Below are 21,103 nucleotides of genomic sequence, written 5' to 3' on the forward strand. Positions count from 1 at the left end.
ATCAGTAGCAGCTGATTCTGACTTGCAGAGTTGAGCACGAGCTATTGCTGTTAAAAAGGAACTATGTTGAAAGTGGAGGACAAGAAATCAATGCAAGTTTGCCCAGGGTTATGTTCATATTAGGGACATAACCTCAGAAAGTAACAAGAGGTTCGTATTTAATCTATTCAGGTATCCTGGAAGATGCCAGCAGGTACCTTTCAGGAAAAAATCTAAAAATCTTAGATTTCTAAATCTAAAGAAAAGGGGTCCAAAACATCTAGAGGTACAGAGAACTGCCAAATATGATTATTATGTTCTGCTTGAAAGATCCCAGAATTGCTGATAGATAATGTGTGTGTCACTTCACCACTTTTTTTTTTAGGAGCTCTCTCTTTAGATGGGGAAATGGCCTTGAGAAGTGAAGGAAAGGAAATTCTGTCCTAAAACATAGCGCTTCACAAAGCGCCAAAGGGCATATAATCTTTGCTGTCAAACAGTTAGAAGCTGTGATTCTAAGAGAGAGAAGTATTTATGCATTAAAGCATAAATGATCATATTATTTCTTCTTTTTATTTCCTACTATAGCCTACCTATACTGGATTTTACTGTATCAGTAATGGTTAGGTGTCAGACCTACACAATATATAGACTGAAGACCAAATGTTCTATCTACAAAGCAATTTCTGCATAAAAGAAACCAAGTTTTGTTGTTGCTCACGGAGTATGACAATTAGTTAGACCAAATGCTAAATTTACAGCTGTCCAGACAATCCTCAATGTAATTCAACTCTTTCCACTTCCAGTAAAAGAAGGGAAAAGAGAACATAGGAATAGTACTGGGAGGGTTGCACAAGCCTGGTCTTCAGCACAAGTGGTCAGTAGGAGCTGGTTTCTGGCAAGTCTGTCTAAGCCGCTTGCACCCTAACAAGTTACCACAAATTACTGAAAGAGCGATAAACACAGCTTAGAAACTCTTGCTCCTGGTATAGGCAAAGGAACTGAAGTCTGAACAGTGGAGCTTCTAAGATCAGCTGCTCGGCAGGCAGTTTGCCATTGCCGAACCTACTTATCAGCAGCATTGGGAGCCTGGGAGAAAGGAAAGAGAGGCTTGGGAAGGTAGAAGTAGGTGATAGGCAGCAGCAAGTAAGAGGCATGGATTTGTGACCTCAGATGTTGTTTTTTAATGATCCAGGTATGCATGTGCTTTTTGTCACTACAAAACCAGCCTAACTCTCCACAGTGTTGTGCCTAGCATGGGACGTAAAGGTAACATGCAATTGCACACCTAAGTATGGAATTCTCATTTTGTTTTCTTTTGATGACCATTTGCAATAGCTGAACAGATACAAATTCCTACACACACACAGAGAATATACTAAACATAACAAACCAGATTCTCTGAAATATTCTGCTGAGATTTCCAGGCAAATAATTTACCATCATCACCAACAATCCCCCAAAACAAGACACTATGTTCTTATTAAGTGATTGACTTAATGTAAGCAAACACATAATCCAAAGTTTGGGCCAACACTATTCACTACAAAAATGCCTCACACCTGTATAGCTACTGCTACTAGTCCCCATGATAAGGCTGAAGCTTGTGCTCCATGTGTAGAAAGAAATGAAGTAGTAAGGAGAAAAATTCAGTTCAAATTGGAAAGTTCCTGATTTTTGTTTGTTCAAATTAAATTCCTTATATTTAACAAATGTTTGAGAAGGACAGGGAGAAAGGGGATAGGGGCAATTAGTAAGAGACTTGTTTACTAAATTTATAGCTATCCAAACATTTCATTAGGAGAGTAATATCTGGAAAGCATTATAAAAATACCATTGAGCAAATTAACTTTATAAAATATTATCATCCTTTTTATAAAATATTATAACCCTTTTTATCAATGCTATCCTCCACAGTTTTACTAACTGCAGGAGACTCAAATCCAAAGTTATGACACCATAGACTCATATAACATGGAGTTCTATTACTGATATTCTGTATTTAGTGTCCTGTTCACATCACAATCCAAGCTTTTTGCACTATGAAATTAGTTGGGGTCGGTCGATTCAGTATCAGACCTAGTATAGACAAGCAGGCTACTCTATACTCATTTTTCCAAGACAAAAAAAATGGTTTATCCTGGCATTACAGACTAAACTAATTGTTTGTCTTATGCTTGTGCTTCATATGGGGGCACCAGAAAAATGGCCTGGAAGCCAAAATTTTGGAAAAAAAACCCAGATCAGTCCTTATTCCAAACATACACAGATGCATTTATTTCCTGATTTCTTTTTTTAAAGAACAACAAAGAGAATTCTAGGAAGCATGAATGTATTTCATATTGAATGAAGTCCAATACATTTCTGGGAATCCTGGTCAAGTTCTTAACAAACAAGGCATTGGGCACTACAAAGTATGGAAGGGTCATCCAGAGAAATCAGGTAGCTTTAACCTCTCAGAGAGGACTAAAAATAACTGTGTAACTGCATGCACTTAATACATCTATCAGGACTGACCCTTGCGTTTTAGACCAGAGTGATAAACTGAAGACAAAATACCGAGTTTGCTGGCTTTTTTCTTTAATCTAAGGAGGAAAAAGAAATTAAAAGAGAATCAAATTTTCATCCAATGTGCCTAACTGTTCAGCTAAGATCTCTCTGGGAGTGACGTGAACCATGTTAAAAGGAATCCAAGCCAAAATAGCTTGAGAAAGTCCAGATCTGACAGAAGTGTCTGGACTGTCTTCATTCACTTCTAAAGCAGACCAAACTAAAATTCCACATCGCACACAGCCTCCTGCTCAAGCAATCCTGGAGTTACCTCCAATTCACTCCTACATCTTTAGTTTTGTCTGGAAATTCATCCTGGGTTTCTCTCTTCTATTTGTGTCTATTTGTATACTTTCCTTTAGATAACTGTTCCAAAAATACTGAATAATACATTCCCCAATGAAGCTATATCTTATCCTTGGAGCTTAATAGTGTCACCTATGAATTAAGACACATCATTAGCCCAAGGTATAAAGGTCTGCTGAACAGGGCTGATGCTATGGTATCAAGAAATACCCTGGACTGGATATAAACAAAGTTGAAATGCAAAAAGTTAATATCACCACTTAGATATGCTGAAGGTATCTGAGGGGAGTTTAAAGCTTTCATCTTTGAGCAATCACCTGGCAAGCCTTTGTAAATACTTCCAACCTACTATCAGACTGTTAATTCCCCTGTTTCAGAATAAGGATATAGCAGTGCAATTCTGCACTGCCGGGAATGCAGTGTATCATCAATTTGTAAGGCAGGTATGCGATAAAGGAATAAGAACAGTGACCTGGTTGCAGCTTTTGACTGTAATTCCGGGAAGGCGACATGGCCTTGGACCACATGATCTATCTGAAAAAGAAGAAAGCAACATTTTTGGGATGATTACATCTGAAAAGTTTGGTCCTGGAAAAGGGTAATGCAGTGTCATAACTTCAAAAACACAAGAGAGCTTCTAAATTACTCATGAGGTGTTAAGTCCTAGTCCTAGTGAAGCCAGTGGCAAAACTCCCACTGACATTACTGGATTCAGGATTTGGCTTAAAAACAGTAAGAAAAAACAACCAATACTGCACCGAAAATAGGCAAAATGCTAAGCATGCAGCTCCTCAGTCAGAAGAGGAAGCTGAAAGGATGACTTTTTTCCTGTCCAGCACTACCTGAGAGCACGTCCTCTGGTCTCACCCATTCTCTTGCATGCATACCCTCATTGGAATTCTACCAGGAGCATCTTCTTGGCCCAAATCCCTGCCATCTTTCTGTATCACACTGTTATAATAAAACACAAGGTGTGTTGTCATCCTGATAGATGCTCCATATGTTCATCGCAAGAAACAAAATGTATACCCTGACAAGCAATTATTGCTATAAAAAAATCAATATAGGCTCTGTCTTATACTAAATTTATAAACCAGTTTGTCCTTTCACTCCAGAGTGGCTACCATTATTCACAAAACAAAGTATCAGGTACTTTTAAGACAATAATTCAGCAGGTTTTCTGGCCTCTTGATAATATCCCATCAGAGGTTACAGTAAAAGCTAAGGAGGCAAAACTAGAGCTACTCAAGAGCACTGAGTATATTTGGCAATACCTATTGGCAGCAAACCACATTAGGTATTTAATTTTTAACAGCATGAGTCTAGTCCTTAACCAGTGTAGGAAAACATATAATGAAGCACACACGTCTGAACATAGCAATAAAAATAATGCATGCCTGTTCTTTCTGAGATTTGCATCAAACACAAAACTCAAACATGTGCATGCATTAAAAACAAAGCCCAGGTCTGAATTTTGGAATCTTGCATAATCTCTTTAGAACATAGGAGCAGCTCATAAATTAAGAATTAAATCTATAACTAAATATCACATATACGTGTGTGATATGAAAGCAGTTTACACAGAAATGTTACAGAAGTTATGAATTTAGATATTTAAATGCCCTTAATTCAAGACACGGCCACATGAGGGTTGCATCTAGAAACCCTTTTCTGCTATTCTTTATTTTACAGTTTGTAATGATGTCATGCCATCCTTTGTCTCTGTTGTGCAATATCTTTCTTCCTATAAATTCTGAAAATCCAGTGCAAAAGCCCATCTGACAGACAAACAAACAAGCTTTTTCAAAACAGGCCAAGTTCTTAATTCTTCATTTGGACTCTATCTGAACCAATTTTCAAAATCCAACAGACTTTTTTGCAGCTGTATCAATAAAAAAATAATTAGAGATTTTTTAAAGGGAAGTGTATCAGTTTTACTTTTAAGAAGTTCAACAGACTGTTCAAATTTCATGAAAAGAATTCACCTTTGGGCATAGATCGAGCAATGAAAAGAATCCCAAAACATGTCCTTTTTTTGTTTTCAGACAGTTTGAAGTATGAGAAAGCAGGGTCTTAAAAACAACCACAGCTTTAAAATTACAAAGATAATGAATGCAACCTATCCTCCACACTAGTGTGTACAACACGGTTTCCTCCTACGGCTCCCTATGTGTTTTCAGTACATACAACCTCAAGAAAACCACATGAGATATACTCAGAACATTTTAATAAGACAGCTTCCCTAACATATCTAACAGTATTTACAGCTGAGTTTTGCTATGGGCCCTAACAAGATCATACATTTTTTCCAGCAATTTCTTTAATGACTCAGGAACATCTTGCTCTCTGGTATGAGAATGAGAAGGATTTTTAAAATAATCTTTCTGAAATGCCCTAACTCTCATGGTAGATTTTAAGTGTGGTGTCACCTTGAGCCAGCCAACGGAAAACACTGACTTGCTGTATCCTTCTCCAGAGCTTAGTTAAGTGTCTTTACCCGCTTTGGATTAAGCACGTATAGACTTCTCCTCTCAAAAGTGTTCTTCCAAAGAAATGGACAAGATTTGCCATTTTCCTTTCAAAGTGGTGGTGTTGAGCAGTAATTTAATTTTACTTCTGGTTGTAGCAGTTACCTACAAAATGGGACACTTTTTGATTCTAGCCCCATCTTGACATGAAAAATTTAAAGCACACGCATCCCACCTGCTGCAAGAGCGCTTTAGCCATGAGGCTAACGATGAGTTGGAGACTGGATGGGAAGCAGAGGCTGCAGGAGAGGAAGAGGGATGACTCTCCCACTGAAGCTGTGACACTGTACAGAGCAGAATGTCAGATTCACGTGGCCCAGGAGGGAACACCAATTCACAGCTCAGCACTTAGGGTGTGTCTGGGCTTCCTGATCCAGGATTATTTCTGTTTCTCATTCAGTGACTGTTCCATACAGAATGTATAAATGCAGACATGTCCCAATCTACTGCTTCCTGGACATGTGCTCTGATCACTAGGCTTTTGAAATGTGGGTGGTGCTAGGTCTGAGTAAGAGAGCAATTACGCCTGCAATTTGTGAAAGGGCAAACCCACCTGTACGTTTTCTGAGCTTACAGAGGATACCCACAGGACTGTGCTCACCTCCTGTAGTTTCTCAAGAGGAGCTTGGCACCTCACCCCTAAGGGCAGTCAGTATTTCTACAGACTGAGCAAGGAGACACACAGGAAGCTTTAGAAGCTTCCAGGTTAAGCCACCGCTAAGGTCTTGCTGACACTTTTGGACTCAAGCCTAAATACTGTTTTATACATCTAGCCTTTCTTTAAATTTGACATCAGTGGTTTAGTTCTGACTGCCTCCCTGTAAATAAGAAAATTCATTTTTAGAGAATCCAGTCTGGTTTCAATTTTTATTGATAAATTAAGTTAACCTAATAGAGTTAGACTCTTTGCACTCAAGGAAAGAATTGAGGTGACAATATATGCAGTATCTATCTAGACAGGATAACATTTTAATATATTACTGTTCTGCCCGTACAATACATCTTTCAGTTATGCCCATCAATGAGCACAATTGTTCTATATAACACAATAAGTATCCTTTATCTCAAAGTCTATCTCAGCCTCCTGCTAAAGTAAAGAATGAATGCCTATTTGCCTGTAAAATAATAATAATCATCACCATGATCATAAAAGGAAGACATGTCCTTAGTACTCTGCCCCATACATAATCCCCTATCAGTATGCAAATGAACAGTTTGTAAGAGACGTAACAATCAACTAATTGTTTGTTGCTTTCAGCAGCATGGTATCTCCTATGATCTTATGGAGGTGTTTCAGGCAGAGCTCTGGCTGAATTCACAGTGAAGCTATCCCAAATGACAGCCGGTACGGCAGACCTCCCATCTTGGAGTCTGTGTCTCCAAACACTTACCAGTTTTCCTGTAGCACTTTGACCTCCTTCATTCAACCACAATCCAGGTACCATTGCAGAGAAATAAGGTCCCCAAACACCAGGCACAAAAATGGGTGTTTCACTCACCTGGAAAAGCAAGAAAAAGCTCAAACTACCTGTCAAAGGAGGTACTTCACGACTAATGTTTGGCAGCTATCAGAGTCCAATACTGCAATGATTCCTGCTCCTCCACCGGAGTTACCAACATGAGTAGAGATGTATAGGTAGAGATTTACTCTAAGGAGAATGTGGAGAAATATATCCCGCATTTGCATCATTTTTAGATGAGATGAAACAGCTGCAGCTACTGATTGCACAATTGCCCCCACTCATTCCCATTTACAGAACAGCTGGGGCTGGCCACGCAGAAAGCAAGAAATTGCAGGAACAGGAGATGTATTTTACAGGAAGAGAGAAACTGCCCTGTTTCTCCAGAAAAACACTTAGAATGAACAGTTGGATACAATACTCTGCTTGACTTTCATCAGAAAACACAGCCAATGTAATCAGCAAGTGGTGTTTACAGAGCACTCATCCTGCATGTCTTCAGAGTTAAGAATCAAGGGGGAATCCTGCTGACAGACAACAGCAAGGTCACCTGAGATCTGCCATCAGCTCCTAAGGCTTGCAGTGGAACCCCAAGCTTGAGTGCTCTCACAGCGCTGTCAGGAGAGTTAGGTGCCTTGGGTAGATGCTGCAAACCTGGGCATATGTTAATCAATAGGAAACATTTGCCTGGGTAAACATTAGATTCTGCCCCTTACTTAGGCTGAGCTTTACACAAACCACTCTTTCCTTTACACCTGTGAACCCTTTCATCAAGGCAGATATCTAAGCACTACCATCCAAAAACTTGAACAGGACTGTATTCTGCTGCTTGCATACAAATATAACACCCACATATACAGTGATATCCTGCTCCTATGCACTATTTCAGTGGTTAGACCACTCAGGATGTGGGAGACACTGGTTCATTTCCTTTCTCTGCTTCAGAAGATGCGAATTACCAGTTTTTAAGGGTGGAGGGCATTTTCCTTCCTCTTATAAAGCTGTTGCACTTTCAATAGACTAGATAGACTTTCTAGACTTCCTTTCTGGTCCAGAAAGAAAGCATAAGGAGATATGCTATCTAGTCTAGCAAGTAAGGCACAGCACATGACACGGAATGGGGCAATGGAACTTGGGTCCTAGCACTGGCTACAAAGACTAGTTATATATTCTGCACTGGCTGAACACATTACTAATTCTTGCAGCGGGGGCTGGAGAAGACAGGTCATCCACTCCCCTGGCAGGCTACTAGTTTTCTCTTTGAAGCATGATTCATGTTTTCACTTTCAGGACCAACAGAGGTATTCAAGGTACATGCAGCTATGATTTCACCAGGAAAAGAGGACGGCAGCTCAGTCCTACACCACCACATGATGCATGAATGCACTGCCCACTAGTCCATGTTAATGGGAAGGCTAACTCTGCAACTGTTGTCCTCTAGAAGGTGGGAAGTACTCCAAGAGGTGGAAACATGAGAATTCCCTAACAAAGTAAGTCCGTATGTTTGCAATGCTGGAAGAGCAAAAAAGAAAGGTCTTAGTCAATGAGACAATGTTTTTTTGTATTTAGACCTTGGTCTTCAGTAGTAAAATTCTAGACCCATTAAAGGATGCTTTAGGTTTGCTATTGATTTCAATAAGGCCCAGACCTCACGTCAGGATAGTTTTGAGGAGGAGTAATTAAAAATTCAGGCCTGTTCCTGTTAAACTTGATGCATATTCTCCCTGTATTTAAACAGGCCAAACTTTAAAGACAATTTTTGCTAGCAACTAGGGAATATGCTCCAAGATGCAGTTTACTGGCATTTGTGCATCACACATGTTTAGTAAATATACCAGCAGGGAGGTTGCTGCACAAACAATAGTCTGCTCAAGCTATAAACTTACATTACAGCTGATTCTTCTCATGAAGTTAAGTAGGAAAACAAAACAACGAAAACTAGTTTCTCAAAATACATCACTACGGTGTCAAGCAATCCTGATTTCTCTTAGGTATGCATCTAACAAATATGAGAATTTTGCTCAGTTCTCCACTCTCAGCTCTAATGCGCTGACTTACTTTTGCTAAAGATGTATGCATGCACATGTGTCTGTGTGTCTGCGTAAGATTTTGGCTGGCTAAACCCATTAAAGAGCAAGAAGAGCTGCACTGAATTTAAAAAGGCATTTATGACTCCAAGTGTATGAAGCTACGTCAAAAACATTGCAAAGACATTTGGTTTTGTTTTGTTTTCTCTTAAAACTACAAATTAATACAGCTTTGAGTTTTCAACACCTCTATGGGGCAAGCCTTCTTTTACAATTTCAATAACAAAATGAAATGCAACAGAAAGCAAATCCTAAAATAACCTGACTTTTAGACGAATTCCACGTCACTAACCTTACTGAGAACACAGCATAAGGTCAAAATTCCCAGTTAGTATCTGCTCTGAACTAGTGATGGAAGCGTGCCGAGAACACAAATGTCCCATCTCATTCCCATCATACAGCTGTGGACACAAGGCGTGCCTCTACAGGTGGGAAGGAACATTTAGGGCAGAAGGGGCCTGGGTTTTTTAAGTCTCATCTCAAAATATTTTTGATGCAGCAAACTCTGCAGTATTCTGTACCGTGATTTCTGAAGGAAGAATCTAGCTACACTAGATGTATCAAAATCCATCTGCTGTGTAGTCTGAAGAAACCAATTAGTCTAAGGATATTAAAGGCACAAAGATGCTTTGTGAACACACAGGAAGTTTTAAACATCAAGAAGGACAATAGTTTAAAAAAAAAAAAAATCTTTCTTCTGTCATTAGTCCACAATTTACTAAATTGTCCTATATGTCTGATAGCATTCAGAGGTTTGGATTGATTAAAAGACCAAACTCTCCCTGGAGCCAGTACTTCTGGCCTAGTATTTTGGACAACCACAGGAATTTGCCAGGACAGGATATTTCCGTGCTGGCTCTTCTCAAATTACACTGAGACTTTCTGATCATTTTACTACTGAAGTACCGTTTGTATGCATTCCAGCAAACTCTCAACACATAAACAGAGCAAACGAGGCAGTTGCGTATCACCACACTAATGAATATAGCCAGCGGGGTACTAGGCTATCAGTTTTTTTCTGCTGTGGGAACTTTTAACTGGAATAAAGAACGTTGACTATCATGCCGGGCTTCATTGGTACCGCATATGGCATCATCAGATTTCCTATTTCCTCCTTCCACTTAAGGAGTTTAATTCACATTTTGCAGACTCTGGGTTTTGATGCATGTGGAAAGTGAGAAAATTGGGAAATAACAAACTCCCCCAAACAGACACACAATCTTTGAGAAGCAGCAGGGTGAACATTCTTCTGTAGATATATGCATAAGAAATAGCGAATGGTTTCCTTTTCCCCTCCTTGAAACAATTTGGACGATGCTTAAGTTTTTCAAGCCATGCAGCAGCTGGCATTTGTATTTTCGTAATAAAAAGTCCAGATTCTGTTTGAGCACACATACCACCCAATCCCACTAAAACACATGACTAGACATAAGCGTAAGGCTGGAGAAATAGTGCAAAGTTAGCCGCAGAACCCAGAAGATAAGCACAATTTGCCAGACTCAGAGCTATTTTTGTTACATTAATACCATGTCCTTTTCATAGCTTTCTATTGCCTTCAGATATTCTTATGATGATATAGGAGGATCAATGTGGTGTCGTTATTTTTTTTTTTTCCTTTAATGAGCTTAAGAAAATCCTTAATCTTTTTAGTAGAAAAACAACATCTGTTTTAGATTTATGGGCAACTGATTTTTATTTTTAAAGCAAATAAGAGGTGTCATCCTTCTTTGAAAGTGAAAATACGTATTCAAAGGGAGCCTCAGATTTTCTGCCTTCTATTGAACTTAAATTAATCCTGTGACACACTCCTATTGTGAGGCATATTAACGTTTATTATTTTTTACATATAGTGAAACTGAAACACAGAGAGGATATCCTCTGCTAGATGTTAGAATGATCTCTGCACAACAATTATTGCAGCAGGAATTTGAAGACAGGAGATGAGAAGAATCTGAACCTATTCACACTTTGAGTCATAAGCCGCATCTATAAATATGTCAGTTGAACATATTCACGCGGCGACTATTGCCCTCATCCATGACAATGCTTACTTACAGAAGTATTATACTCGGACAAGCAATTCCACCTCACAGTTATTCTGTCTGTGGATGGGGAAGAATTCTTTTGTGTGGGAAAATGTCACCTTTCCATGTCTCCCCAACACAAACACTCCTACTTGCTCAGCCCATCATTTCAGATGAGATGAGCATTAAACAGTTCCAAGATTCCTGCTCATTTGAAGGGAAGAAGAGTTCAACACCTTCTGAAAAGGAGAAAAAGGAGAAAAAAGTTCTATCTGGGAGGATTTAACCTCACTGTGTGCTTTATAAAAGATCATACTAATATGTAAGATATGTAAACATTACAGAGCAATCAGAAACAAATTAAATGATTAATTCAGTTTAACAATATTCAGCTGTGGTGCAACTGCCAGAAGGCACTTTTTGTTATGAATAGATCATTTGGATGAGTTACAGACCAGATTTCAACCCTGGCATGTGCTAGGAAAATCAACGTCAAACTATCTAAGATCAGAAGGTATCAGCAGCACATCTGGCAGCCCACAGAAATGAAAAATGTCTTTAAAATATATAATGCTATATAGAACTAAGCTAAAGTATGAAAGGACCTGCTTAAATGGCACTAATATGAGCTCTGTAATGTATTTAATTTACTTTAGCCCTTCCCACTTGCCTCTCCCTCTGAAACAAAAACAGGCAAAAAATCCACCTCTATTGTAGAAGTCTATGTGGAAAAAAGCACTACTTACCGCTTATAGGCTAACTTACAGCTCATGTAAGTGAATCAAAGGAGTCAGGGCCTTTAATCCAAACTAAGTTCAGCTTCCAGGACTGTCTTTTAGTACAAAGAGCAGAACAGAACACAGGCCTTCACGGACGAGAATCACCTAGGCATACAGCCATCCCATAAAATGAGCAAGTCGCAATGTGAGATTTATTTTACTTAGCTTTGTTTTGCTAGACTAGCCATAATGATCAGGCACATGCTTGTGTTTCCTCCTCAGTTTTATGTAAATGTTACAGTAATCAGAGACAAGATAAAATAAAACAGGCCACACTGGTGAGAGCAGTTTTATGGAAGCATTAGTTTCAGCAGAATTTTCTTCCTTAGTTCACACCATCTGTTGCTGGTAGAGGCTTACAAAAATTCCTTACGATAACAATATTGGAGAATTTGGCTATTACCTGAAAAGTAAATCTTTATATTAACAGGGTATACTGCTATATATCCATCTTCTTCCATTTTTATTTCTGCTTCCTAATATTGTTCCTCTGCTATCTGGCAGCATTCTAGTACCACTATCAGATTCTCTATTTACTTGCAGTATGCAACAGAGAGAGAAAAATAACATTTCAGTAGAACTATTCTTGACTTATTGTTACTTACATGAAAGCCAAATTAAACCTTCATTCTACTGCCACAACTTTTTTAGAGTAACCATTTGCAAATGAGAAGCTAGGTCAGAAAATTTGTTTGAAAATCACCTCACTTATCAGCTTCTATAGCCAGAAATTCAGAATAACAGCTGCTTTTGTTAGGCTAAGGCAGGTATGAAAAAAGATCTAAGATATTAATGCAGAGTAGGGAAAGAAACAAGGAAAAGCACTGTATCAGTCACCAACTAATAAATGCTCTTTACAGTTCTGGGCTTTGATCATTGACAAGTCAAATACTTTCATTAACTTCTCTGCTGACTTTTAACTTTCAAACTTTCTGACTGACTGTGGGTTGAGAATACTGACATTCATTCAGTTCAGGGGTTTTACATTGATGCATAAAATCCTGTATTAAGAAAACTGTATAATTTTGCTTCTGATGACAGATGGGTCTCATATAGCTATTTGACCACAACTCTCTGACAAAGAATGAAACAGATTCATAAAAAAAGGAGAGAATTCAAAGGGAAACCGAAGAATGTTTCATTTCTAGGTTTCTGGTTCAAACTTAGGTCATAGTAATAGCTACTGAATGTGTGATTTAATAACAGCACTTTCTGGTGGCATATATTACCTGGGCAGAGTTGGAGCATGCAATTGTATTTTCAGTGAACTGATGCCTACTCTAAAACTGCCATCCTGGCATTATTTCTCAAGCACTAAATAGACTGAAAACTAAGCTTCCCCGTAACTCTGGAGGCAATTCTCTAGGTTAAGACTATGGTGAGTACAGTCAACTTGTTAAAATATATTTATTATTAGCAGTAATTATATATTAAACATGTAACAGCATTCAAGCTTTAACCTGATGTAAAATATATTTAAGAAAATAAGTTCTTGTGACACAAGAAATGTACTTCAGAACATAAAGGAAATTAAAATTTATTAATATTCCAATTCCTATAGGTCATATACCACCAGTAATTTATTTGATTATATTTTAAGCCTATGTCACCTGGCCATCATTGGTTTGCTATGTAGCTGCATAGCTTGTGGTGGCAAGTCACATAGCTCTCTTCCATGTGACAGGCTGGCATCCCATGGGCCATCCTCAGTGACAGAGTTGCTCGGCAATGATATTAAGACTACGCCACAAAATTTTTGCACAGAGCTAACTTTATCCAACTGGAAGCATGCAAGTTACTTGAGCAACAACAACATAGATACAGAACATGGCCTTCAGGATGCTGCCCAAACACATCCATCCACAGATGATTTTGGTAATCTGTTTACATACAGTTGAAGAATTCTGGCTTATGTGATGAAATCACTTTCATAAAGGCCTTGCTGAACATACGCTCCATCATTTATCGCCATAGCTACATCACAGGTTTGCCAAACCCAGAGACCTGGAAAGTTACTAAACCTTAGAGACTCCCATTTAGTTATGGAATGGCAACAGAATGAATCAAAGCAAACCAAAATTGTCCAACTATGTCTATTGAGGTTGTGCAACAACAACAAAAAAATATTCAAAGACATCAGGCAATATTTTTGCAGTATTAGATACTGCAAGATAAGATTTCTGTGGAGCCAGGCAAGGTTGACAGAGACAGACAGAAAGGCAGATATCATCCAAACCAGAAAAAATCACGCAAGAGAATCAAAGGGTTCTGGGTACTGCCCAGAGCATAAACTTATGGCCAGAGAGTGGCCTGTAGTGGTAAAGTTGAAACAGAAACATGTATTCAGTATTATTCTTTTGCCCAAGTTGGTTTCTTTTGTGTTGGCTGTAGTAAAGACATGTTCTTCTGTCACCCGGGTCCCCTCAGAGCCTTTAGTACCATGCAAGGTAAGTGTAAAGGGTGACTGCCTGCAGGACTGGAGCTCTGGCAGAGGCATACGTGCCTATTTAGCTCGCAGGGCCTGAGGCAGTTGGCCTGAGGGGTCTCAGAGGAGAGTTTACACCCAGATAATATAACTGAGAGGCTGAGGGAGAAGACAGTGATCCTGCTTATTTACACACTAAGAACACAGGTCCAGCACATTTCAGTCCAGGAGCTCAGCAAGGTTGCAAGTGCAGTAGACCCACAAAAGACATGTATCACAATATTAAAACAAACACCTTTTTGATTTTGCTGCTTATTCTGCACTTGGTAATATCACAAATATGTATGACAAAACTTAAAACAATTGCAACCACAGTAACACCCTTAAGTAAAAATTACCAGAATTAGAAACATACAGAGAGTATGCATCAGAAAGCAGACTGGGATCTGAAATTTCCTATGATGATTTGGAGTTAGTATTCTAGTTCAATCCCTGCGTTAGTTATTTTCCAGACAAAACTTTCAGTACAACCTAAAAGTAGGAGACACAGATGAATTCTTAGGGACTACTGTTAGCTATTAATCCAAATAGTAACCCTTATGAGAAGGGCAGCAAAATGTAAATGACACGCATGCAGAACTATTTCCAATTTTCTAAATTTTCCATAAAACATTAACTGGTCTACAAACTACAGACCAAACAAGGTATGTGATTAATGCCCAGTAAAGAAACCACACTCCCAGGGCAACCTGATTGCCTCATCTCTGAAAATATTTCAGGTGAGTTATGCAACGGGACTATATACTGCACAACCTGGCTTTATACCTAACAAGAATTAATTAGAGGAAAACCGGACTGAGATTATTAAACATTTCCACTGTGAGATTTTCTTATTCAAGGCTAAATAAGGAAAGGTATTTAAAAATTTTTTAAATCTTATGATTTTTAATTAAAGAATTATGATGAATCACAATAATTTTAGTTATTCAACTTGTACGTAATTGATATTTAAGGGTATAAAGAGAAATTCATCTGTGCTTCCAGCCTTGGGAGCCAAAGCCTCAACTTGTACAAACAAGCATATTAACCATCAACTTTCACGGAGATATGTTGATTTATACTGTCTGAAGATCTGGGCTAACACTTGTATTTAGACACTTAAGTAAGTACCTTGATTTTCAAAAAAAACAAAGACAGACCCCCATTTCCCATTGATTTCTGGCTCAGGAACTTAGAACATGAAGCCAGCTGTTTAGGTATCCAAATGTGGACTTGGGCACCTACTCTTAGGAGGTATGTTGGCCCTAGCTTTTTAGTGTCTATAATTAAGAATGCTAGCAAATGTCCATACAGGTGAAACACATCTCTTCAAACAAGTGACAGTAGATACTTAGATACGGAAGCAGAAGAAGGAAATCTGCTTACTTCTGCATGTTCGTGTTCTTCATTTCCTAAAAGTAGGGAACAAGAGAGTTCTTGAAGACAGCTTCTGCAGTCAGCACTTTGTCTCTAAGAACATCACAGTGGCTCCTTAGGCATGCTTCAAAAACTGAGAACTGGACATGACTTTACTAGGCATGCTCCTCACTCAAGGGGGTGACCACATACTCATTTACTGCTTTAAAACTAATCCACCAGCAGAAACTATAAAGCAGTGTTTGGGGGTTTCCCCCCTTACCCAGAAGATCCTGGTTCTTAAAACAGCTAAACACATAAATTAAAATGTTGCTTAAAACTGACAACAACAAAAAAATCAAATTTAGCAAAAAAAAACCCTGTTTTACTCAGCTGGATTTTATTTTACCTTTTAAAATGCAATAGATCAGGCCCTTGCCAAGAGCAGGGAATGCAAGAGGTCACAGGCTGCACTTGTATAAGCAGCTTTTCTGGAGGTCTGCCACCAGAAGCCAGTTTGAAGTTGCATTTCTGAGAAAACCTTCTGACAATAGATGCTACGGGGCTTAACTGTAGTTAACTCAGTGTACTCCTTGGCACTGCAACAGACCCCTCTACACAGCGGCCCAATTTTAGACAGCAGCCAGGTCCAGGCTCTTCATCTGAGCTGACTATGAGTATTTTATGCTTTACTTTCCAATACTCTGCATCAGTTTTCAGCCAATGGTATGTATGGTATTAGTATGTTTTAGGGTACAGCCGCATGAATAAATCTTTATGGGCAAAACTAGGAGGTCAATTGCCCAGCAAAACCACCTCTACACATCATCTTTCTGTGGTGTATCATGTGACAGATCCCAGGGACCTTGCACATTCCACAGGAAACCAGGGCCAGGAGTGCTACTGCAGAGTTGCTGACATCGGGCAAATACACACTATAGATTACTCAGTTAATTTCTTCATCTGCCTGTACTCTTATTACTTGATCATACAACTGGCTTTTAAAATTCTTTTTTTTTTTTTTTTTTTAATACTTCTTATGAAAGAAGCTTGCAATGATATCAGCCTCCAAATATTAACCAGCAAAGTTGAACAACTGAGATTTGTTTTAAAAAGAATAATATTTTTCACATTATGAAATTCTGCCATTTTCCTGAGGGGAAAATACAGTACCAACCTCTCATACTGTAAACTTTTGACTTCCTCTCTTTGCACTCAAAACTCCAAATTCAAAAGCAGAATATAAAAACAGGAAAAAATGAAAATTATATTGGAAGCAAAATGCTCTTCGTTTTCTTCGTCTTACTATTATTGATTTTTAAATGGTGAAATGTTAATAAAATATCACTTCTCTGCCAAAAAATGTATTTTTATAAATCTCCTTTTCAGCTAGGAAAAGATGTTAGTAAAATGAGAGACAGAGATAGACAGAGAGAGAGAAGAAAATTTCAAGCATGATTCAATCAGATAGGGTGAGTATATATTTTATTTTCACAATATATTGCCTACCTCATCAGAGCAAGGAAACTCAACTGTAAGAAAGTCAAGTTTGGCTCGCTGCATTTAGGGCTGCATTAAACCTTCCCAATTAATTTTCTCCTCATGACAGAACGAAAACAGAGTGGGTGCTCCAGTTCAGAAATGACACTGAAATCCCAACAACATACGATACTTAGCTACTGAACTCTCACAAGGCTACCAGCAATGTCCTTGTAGCTCCCTCCCATTCAAACAAATCTCCTAGATGTACATATGGAGCCTGTCCCTCCATGTACTTTTTGATAAAAGCATGAGACAGCCTACAACCTATATTCTCATTATCTCTATGCCATAATAAAGGAGTTGTGAGGAGGATTACAGATATCACAAACACATGATCCATGACCCCCTGTTTAAAAGCAGATGATGCACCATGGAAAAAAGTGCAAGGAAGTGTTAGGAGATGCGATGCATCTCTCAGCCACCTCATGCTATCTTTACCCAGGGGCGCTCCGGCCACAAAAGCTGAGAGGGCCGCATCTGAACAACGTGTTCTTCAAGTCCTGTTTCAACTGTTTCCTGAAGTTTGCCTGCTGTTTGCAAAGGATGGGAGCTATAATAGGACATGAGTGTTTGGAAGTTGGCCACTTAACAGCACAAGCTAGAAGAGGAGCATGGCTCAATGGTATCTGTATCAGGAGCATTAAGTAATCATACTACCATGTTACCTGTAGCCACTTTGTGAGACAAGCAATTAGAGAGGAGAAAAATAAAATGGATGTTCTGGAATAGACACAAACTTCTCAGCCTTCTACGAGATCCACAGAGAGCTGGCAGATTTCTGCCAGCCATCTCCTGACAGTTGAGTGGTAACTTTACTGACCCACTGTGAGCAGCAGACTCTCGTATTTGCATTCATGTGAGTAATCTACCCATGAAGCACTAAAAAACTCTGAGTCATATGTATGAATCAGGGTCACTAGCTTTACATGTGATGGAAGAGAATGGCAGCTTGGGGTTAGGTAGCTCGACCATCTTGGAAGTTGGATCCCGAGACTCCTGTTATAAAGAGGCAAGTCCTGAACACTGTTCAGGTAAAACTGAAACCAATTAACAGAAAATCTGAGCAATAAAATCAATTGTTTGAATTGAGCAACAAGCAAACAGACCAAGATGGTAGGAAAGTACTCCTGAGACCAATGGGCTGGGAAGGCTGCTTGTTATCCAACAGATGATCTTCTAAAAAGATATCATAAACTAAAAGGTGTTACAGGGGTAGATGTACTTGTTTTCTTTGTAAAAGAATGATGCTGTTTTCGTTGTAGAAAGAAGAGTTTTATCTGTCAGATGTTTGAGACACTGGACCCAAAAACTGAGAACCATCCCCAGAGAGGGGCTGGAGCAAGCGGATCAAACAGCTTCTGTATCAGCACAAGGAAAGGCCAGGAGGGTCTAGAGAGTAGTTTCAGAGTAACAGTTAGGTCATTCAGAGTCATGTATGAGATAGGTCTCCAGGAGATCACAATGGGAGTAGAGAGAAGTCTAAGCACAGCATCCACCCGTAGAACTGTCCCTGGGTTTGCTCTCCCCAAACACAGAAAAACAATACTGGTGTCCTCACCAGAAAATTTGTACCCCTGTAAGTTTTTATTCCTTGGGTATAAGGTTAACCTCCTGTATTTATTCCAGGAAGCAAACTTGGAACTAAGCCTGGGACAACTTGAGAGTTTCAGCTCTGGAAGAATGAATTCATGAGTAATCATTCCAGACTCATTCAATGTTCACCATTTCCATCTGCCTAAATCAGAGATGCAGGAACTTCATAAGTCTTATCAGGGACCCTGACTGAATGCTCAGCTTTGAAACAAAACCTTTAAACTAGATGAATTTTGACTGTTCCAAGCTTGAATGTTCACAAACATTTACTTCTGCCTTTTATGAGTATCCATTAACACTAAGCATATTTTATGTTTTGGCTTGGGAAAGTATACAACAGGCACGCAGTAGCATATCATCCTTTTCTTTGTATTCCCAAAGGTCAAGGTTTCTTACATAAATCGGCAAAAAAAAAATCTTGATTCTGTTAAATTGTTTTCAAGATCCAAAACAGTAAAAAAAAGGCCCACATTCATGATGGATTCAGAAGCTTTCTGCTAAGCACTTAAGCTCTAGCAGTTCTGCATTGATTTATTTTATTGTTTTATTTAGTGAAATGTCTGGATACAGATATACAGACTAACCTTTTTTTTCTGCTCATATTTACTGTGTCGCCTTCCTTGAAATGAGAACTACAAGTGTTTTGATAAATGGACTGAAAGGTTGTCTGGTTACACCATAGCTTCTACTTGTGTCCTCTGCTGAAATGCTATTATGTACCCTTCTAAAGCAATGCTGTGCCATGACTCACAGCAGTTACTTCTGTGCATCTCATAACAATAGCTCACTGGGGATACAGGGCCTCAAATAAGCTAGAACAATTTATACCACCCATTTATTTTTACTTCCCTTCCAATGACGGATACTCACTGTCACAAAATGCCAGTTTATGTGAAGATTATAAATCTTCCAGTGCAGACAACTAACTGCAGACCATTTTAAGTATGCACTTTATAACACTACAATTTGCTGCTATGGTAAATTAAATTCTTGAAAGCTCATCACAATATGAACTAACTCTTCTCAATGTTTAAAAAAAGTAAAACCAAAAAGTCAAACCAAAGATCCATACAGCCCGCTAACCTGTATTAACAGTGGCCAGTAACAGATGGCTTAGGGAAGAGCATAGGGACAGGGTAAGCATACAATAATTCTTCCCCAGAATGTCCTCCCAAGCCTCCAGTGAGTTGAGGTTCAAGCAAATTTCTGTTCTTACTTCCAACCAGCACAAGAGACCAAGTCTTCAAAAGTGACTGTCGGAGATTGCAAACAAAACACATTTTTCATGAATGTTAGCAATCTCTCAGTAGAAAGCTCCATTTGTACATTAGAAAAGAAATTTACTATAATGCTGACTTTTAGATCAGTATAAGTCTTCTACAAGAACACTGGAGTTTTTTAAGTGTCTCAGAATTATATCTTTAGCTAACAGCCCTTCAACTTCAGTTCTGGTTCCTAAACAAACACACCTCGGATACCACTTGCAGCAATACCTTATTTTAGGAGACTAGTGAGACTTCATCCCAATCTGAAAGGCTAGGAACTGTGCACATGGAACAGCTGTGTCACAAATACTGGTGGATGCTGCACCTCACTCACCAGATACAAAATCAACTCCACCTCCAAATGATAATTAAGAAAACCCCACCAAGCCTCCCAGTCAAACTCTGCGTAGTCCAAGGCAGGCCCAGTCCTTGTCACTGTGGCCAGAAGACAGCAGTGTGACATGCTGGGCCAGCACAGGAACAGAGGGTCTCCATAAGAGGTTTCTAGCACTGACCTTTTCCCGAAGAGCTGAATTGTGAATCATAGGAAGATATGACCTATCCTGTCTCATACCCTTTCCTGGAGATTGTATCCTAAGATTCTGGTCTTCTCTTGACAAGTATTTTCATAGTTATCTCTAATATGCATGCTAAGTAGTCCAAGTCTCGATAACCCCAATCCAGTCAACTCATTGTATCAGATGTTGACAATCCTGAAGAACTTGGAGCTTAGTAGCTGATGTGACAGAAATTCAAGGCAAGGGTGGGAAAGAAATCTCAGATGTGGCATTTAAACATGAAACTCAAGAGCTTTTGCATGTAGGTATTATTTGTAACCTTAATATTCATGGGGGAGAATTATTCTCCAAAACCTGCAGTTCTTACTGCAATAAATGGGAAATATCAAGTAAAACCAAAATCTTTTCAAATGAGTTCTGGTGTATTTATGTACTCTGGATGCCCTTCCCATGTACCTTTAGGCCTTTCTTATTTATTTATTGCATACTACAGTTCTTTTTAGAGATTTATTTTCCTTTTTCACCATTAGGTAAGTATTCCTTCTATGTTAGTGAAGGCCATGACCAACAATAGTATCATACTTACAGGTAAAATAAATCTTCTGCAATACCCCTGAGTTACTGGAAGCAGATTTACATTATATGGGATATG

At 38.9% G+C, this 21,103-nt stretch overlaps 1 protein-coding gene across 1 annotated transcript in view; it reads right to left on the reverse strand.

Annotated features, from left to right (window-relative positions):
* Window positions 1-21,103, reverse strand: part of FGGY (FGGY carbohydrate kinase domain containing) — a gene marked incomplete at both ends in the record, with an annotated part of 137,172 nt that overhangs the window by 40,157 nt on the left and 75,912 nt on the right. The window contains 2 exons of the mRNA XM_082312099.1: window positions 3,308-3,369; window positions 6,755-6,862. Coding sequence (XP_082168225.1) covers window positions 3,308-3,369; window positions 6,755-6,862 — 170 coding nt within the window. The remainder of the gene's footprint in view (window positions 1-3,307; window positions 3,370-6,754; window positions 6,863-21,103) is intronic.

Source organism: Platalea leucorodia (assembly GCF_965183815.1).
Source record: "Platalea leucorodia genome assembly, chromosome: 5".
Lineage (NCBI taxonomy): Eukaryota > Metazoa > Chordata > Aves > Pelecaniformes > Threskiornithidae > Platalea > Platalea leucorodia.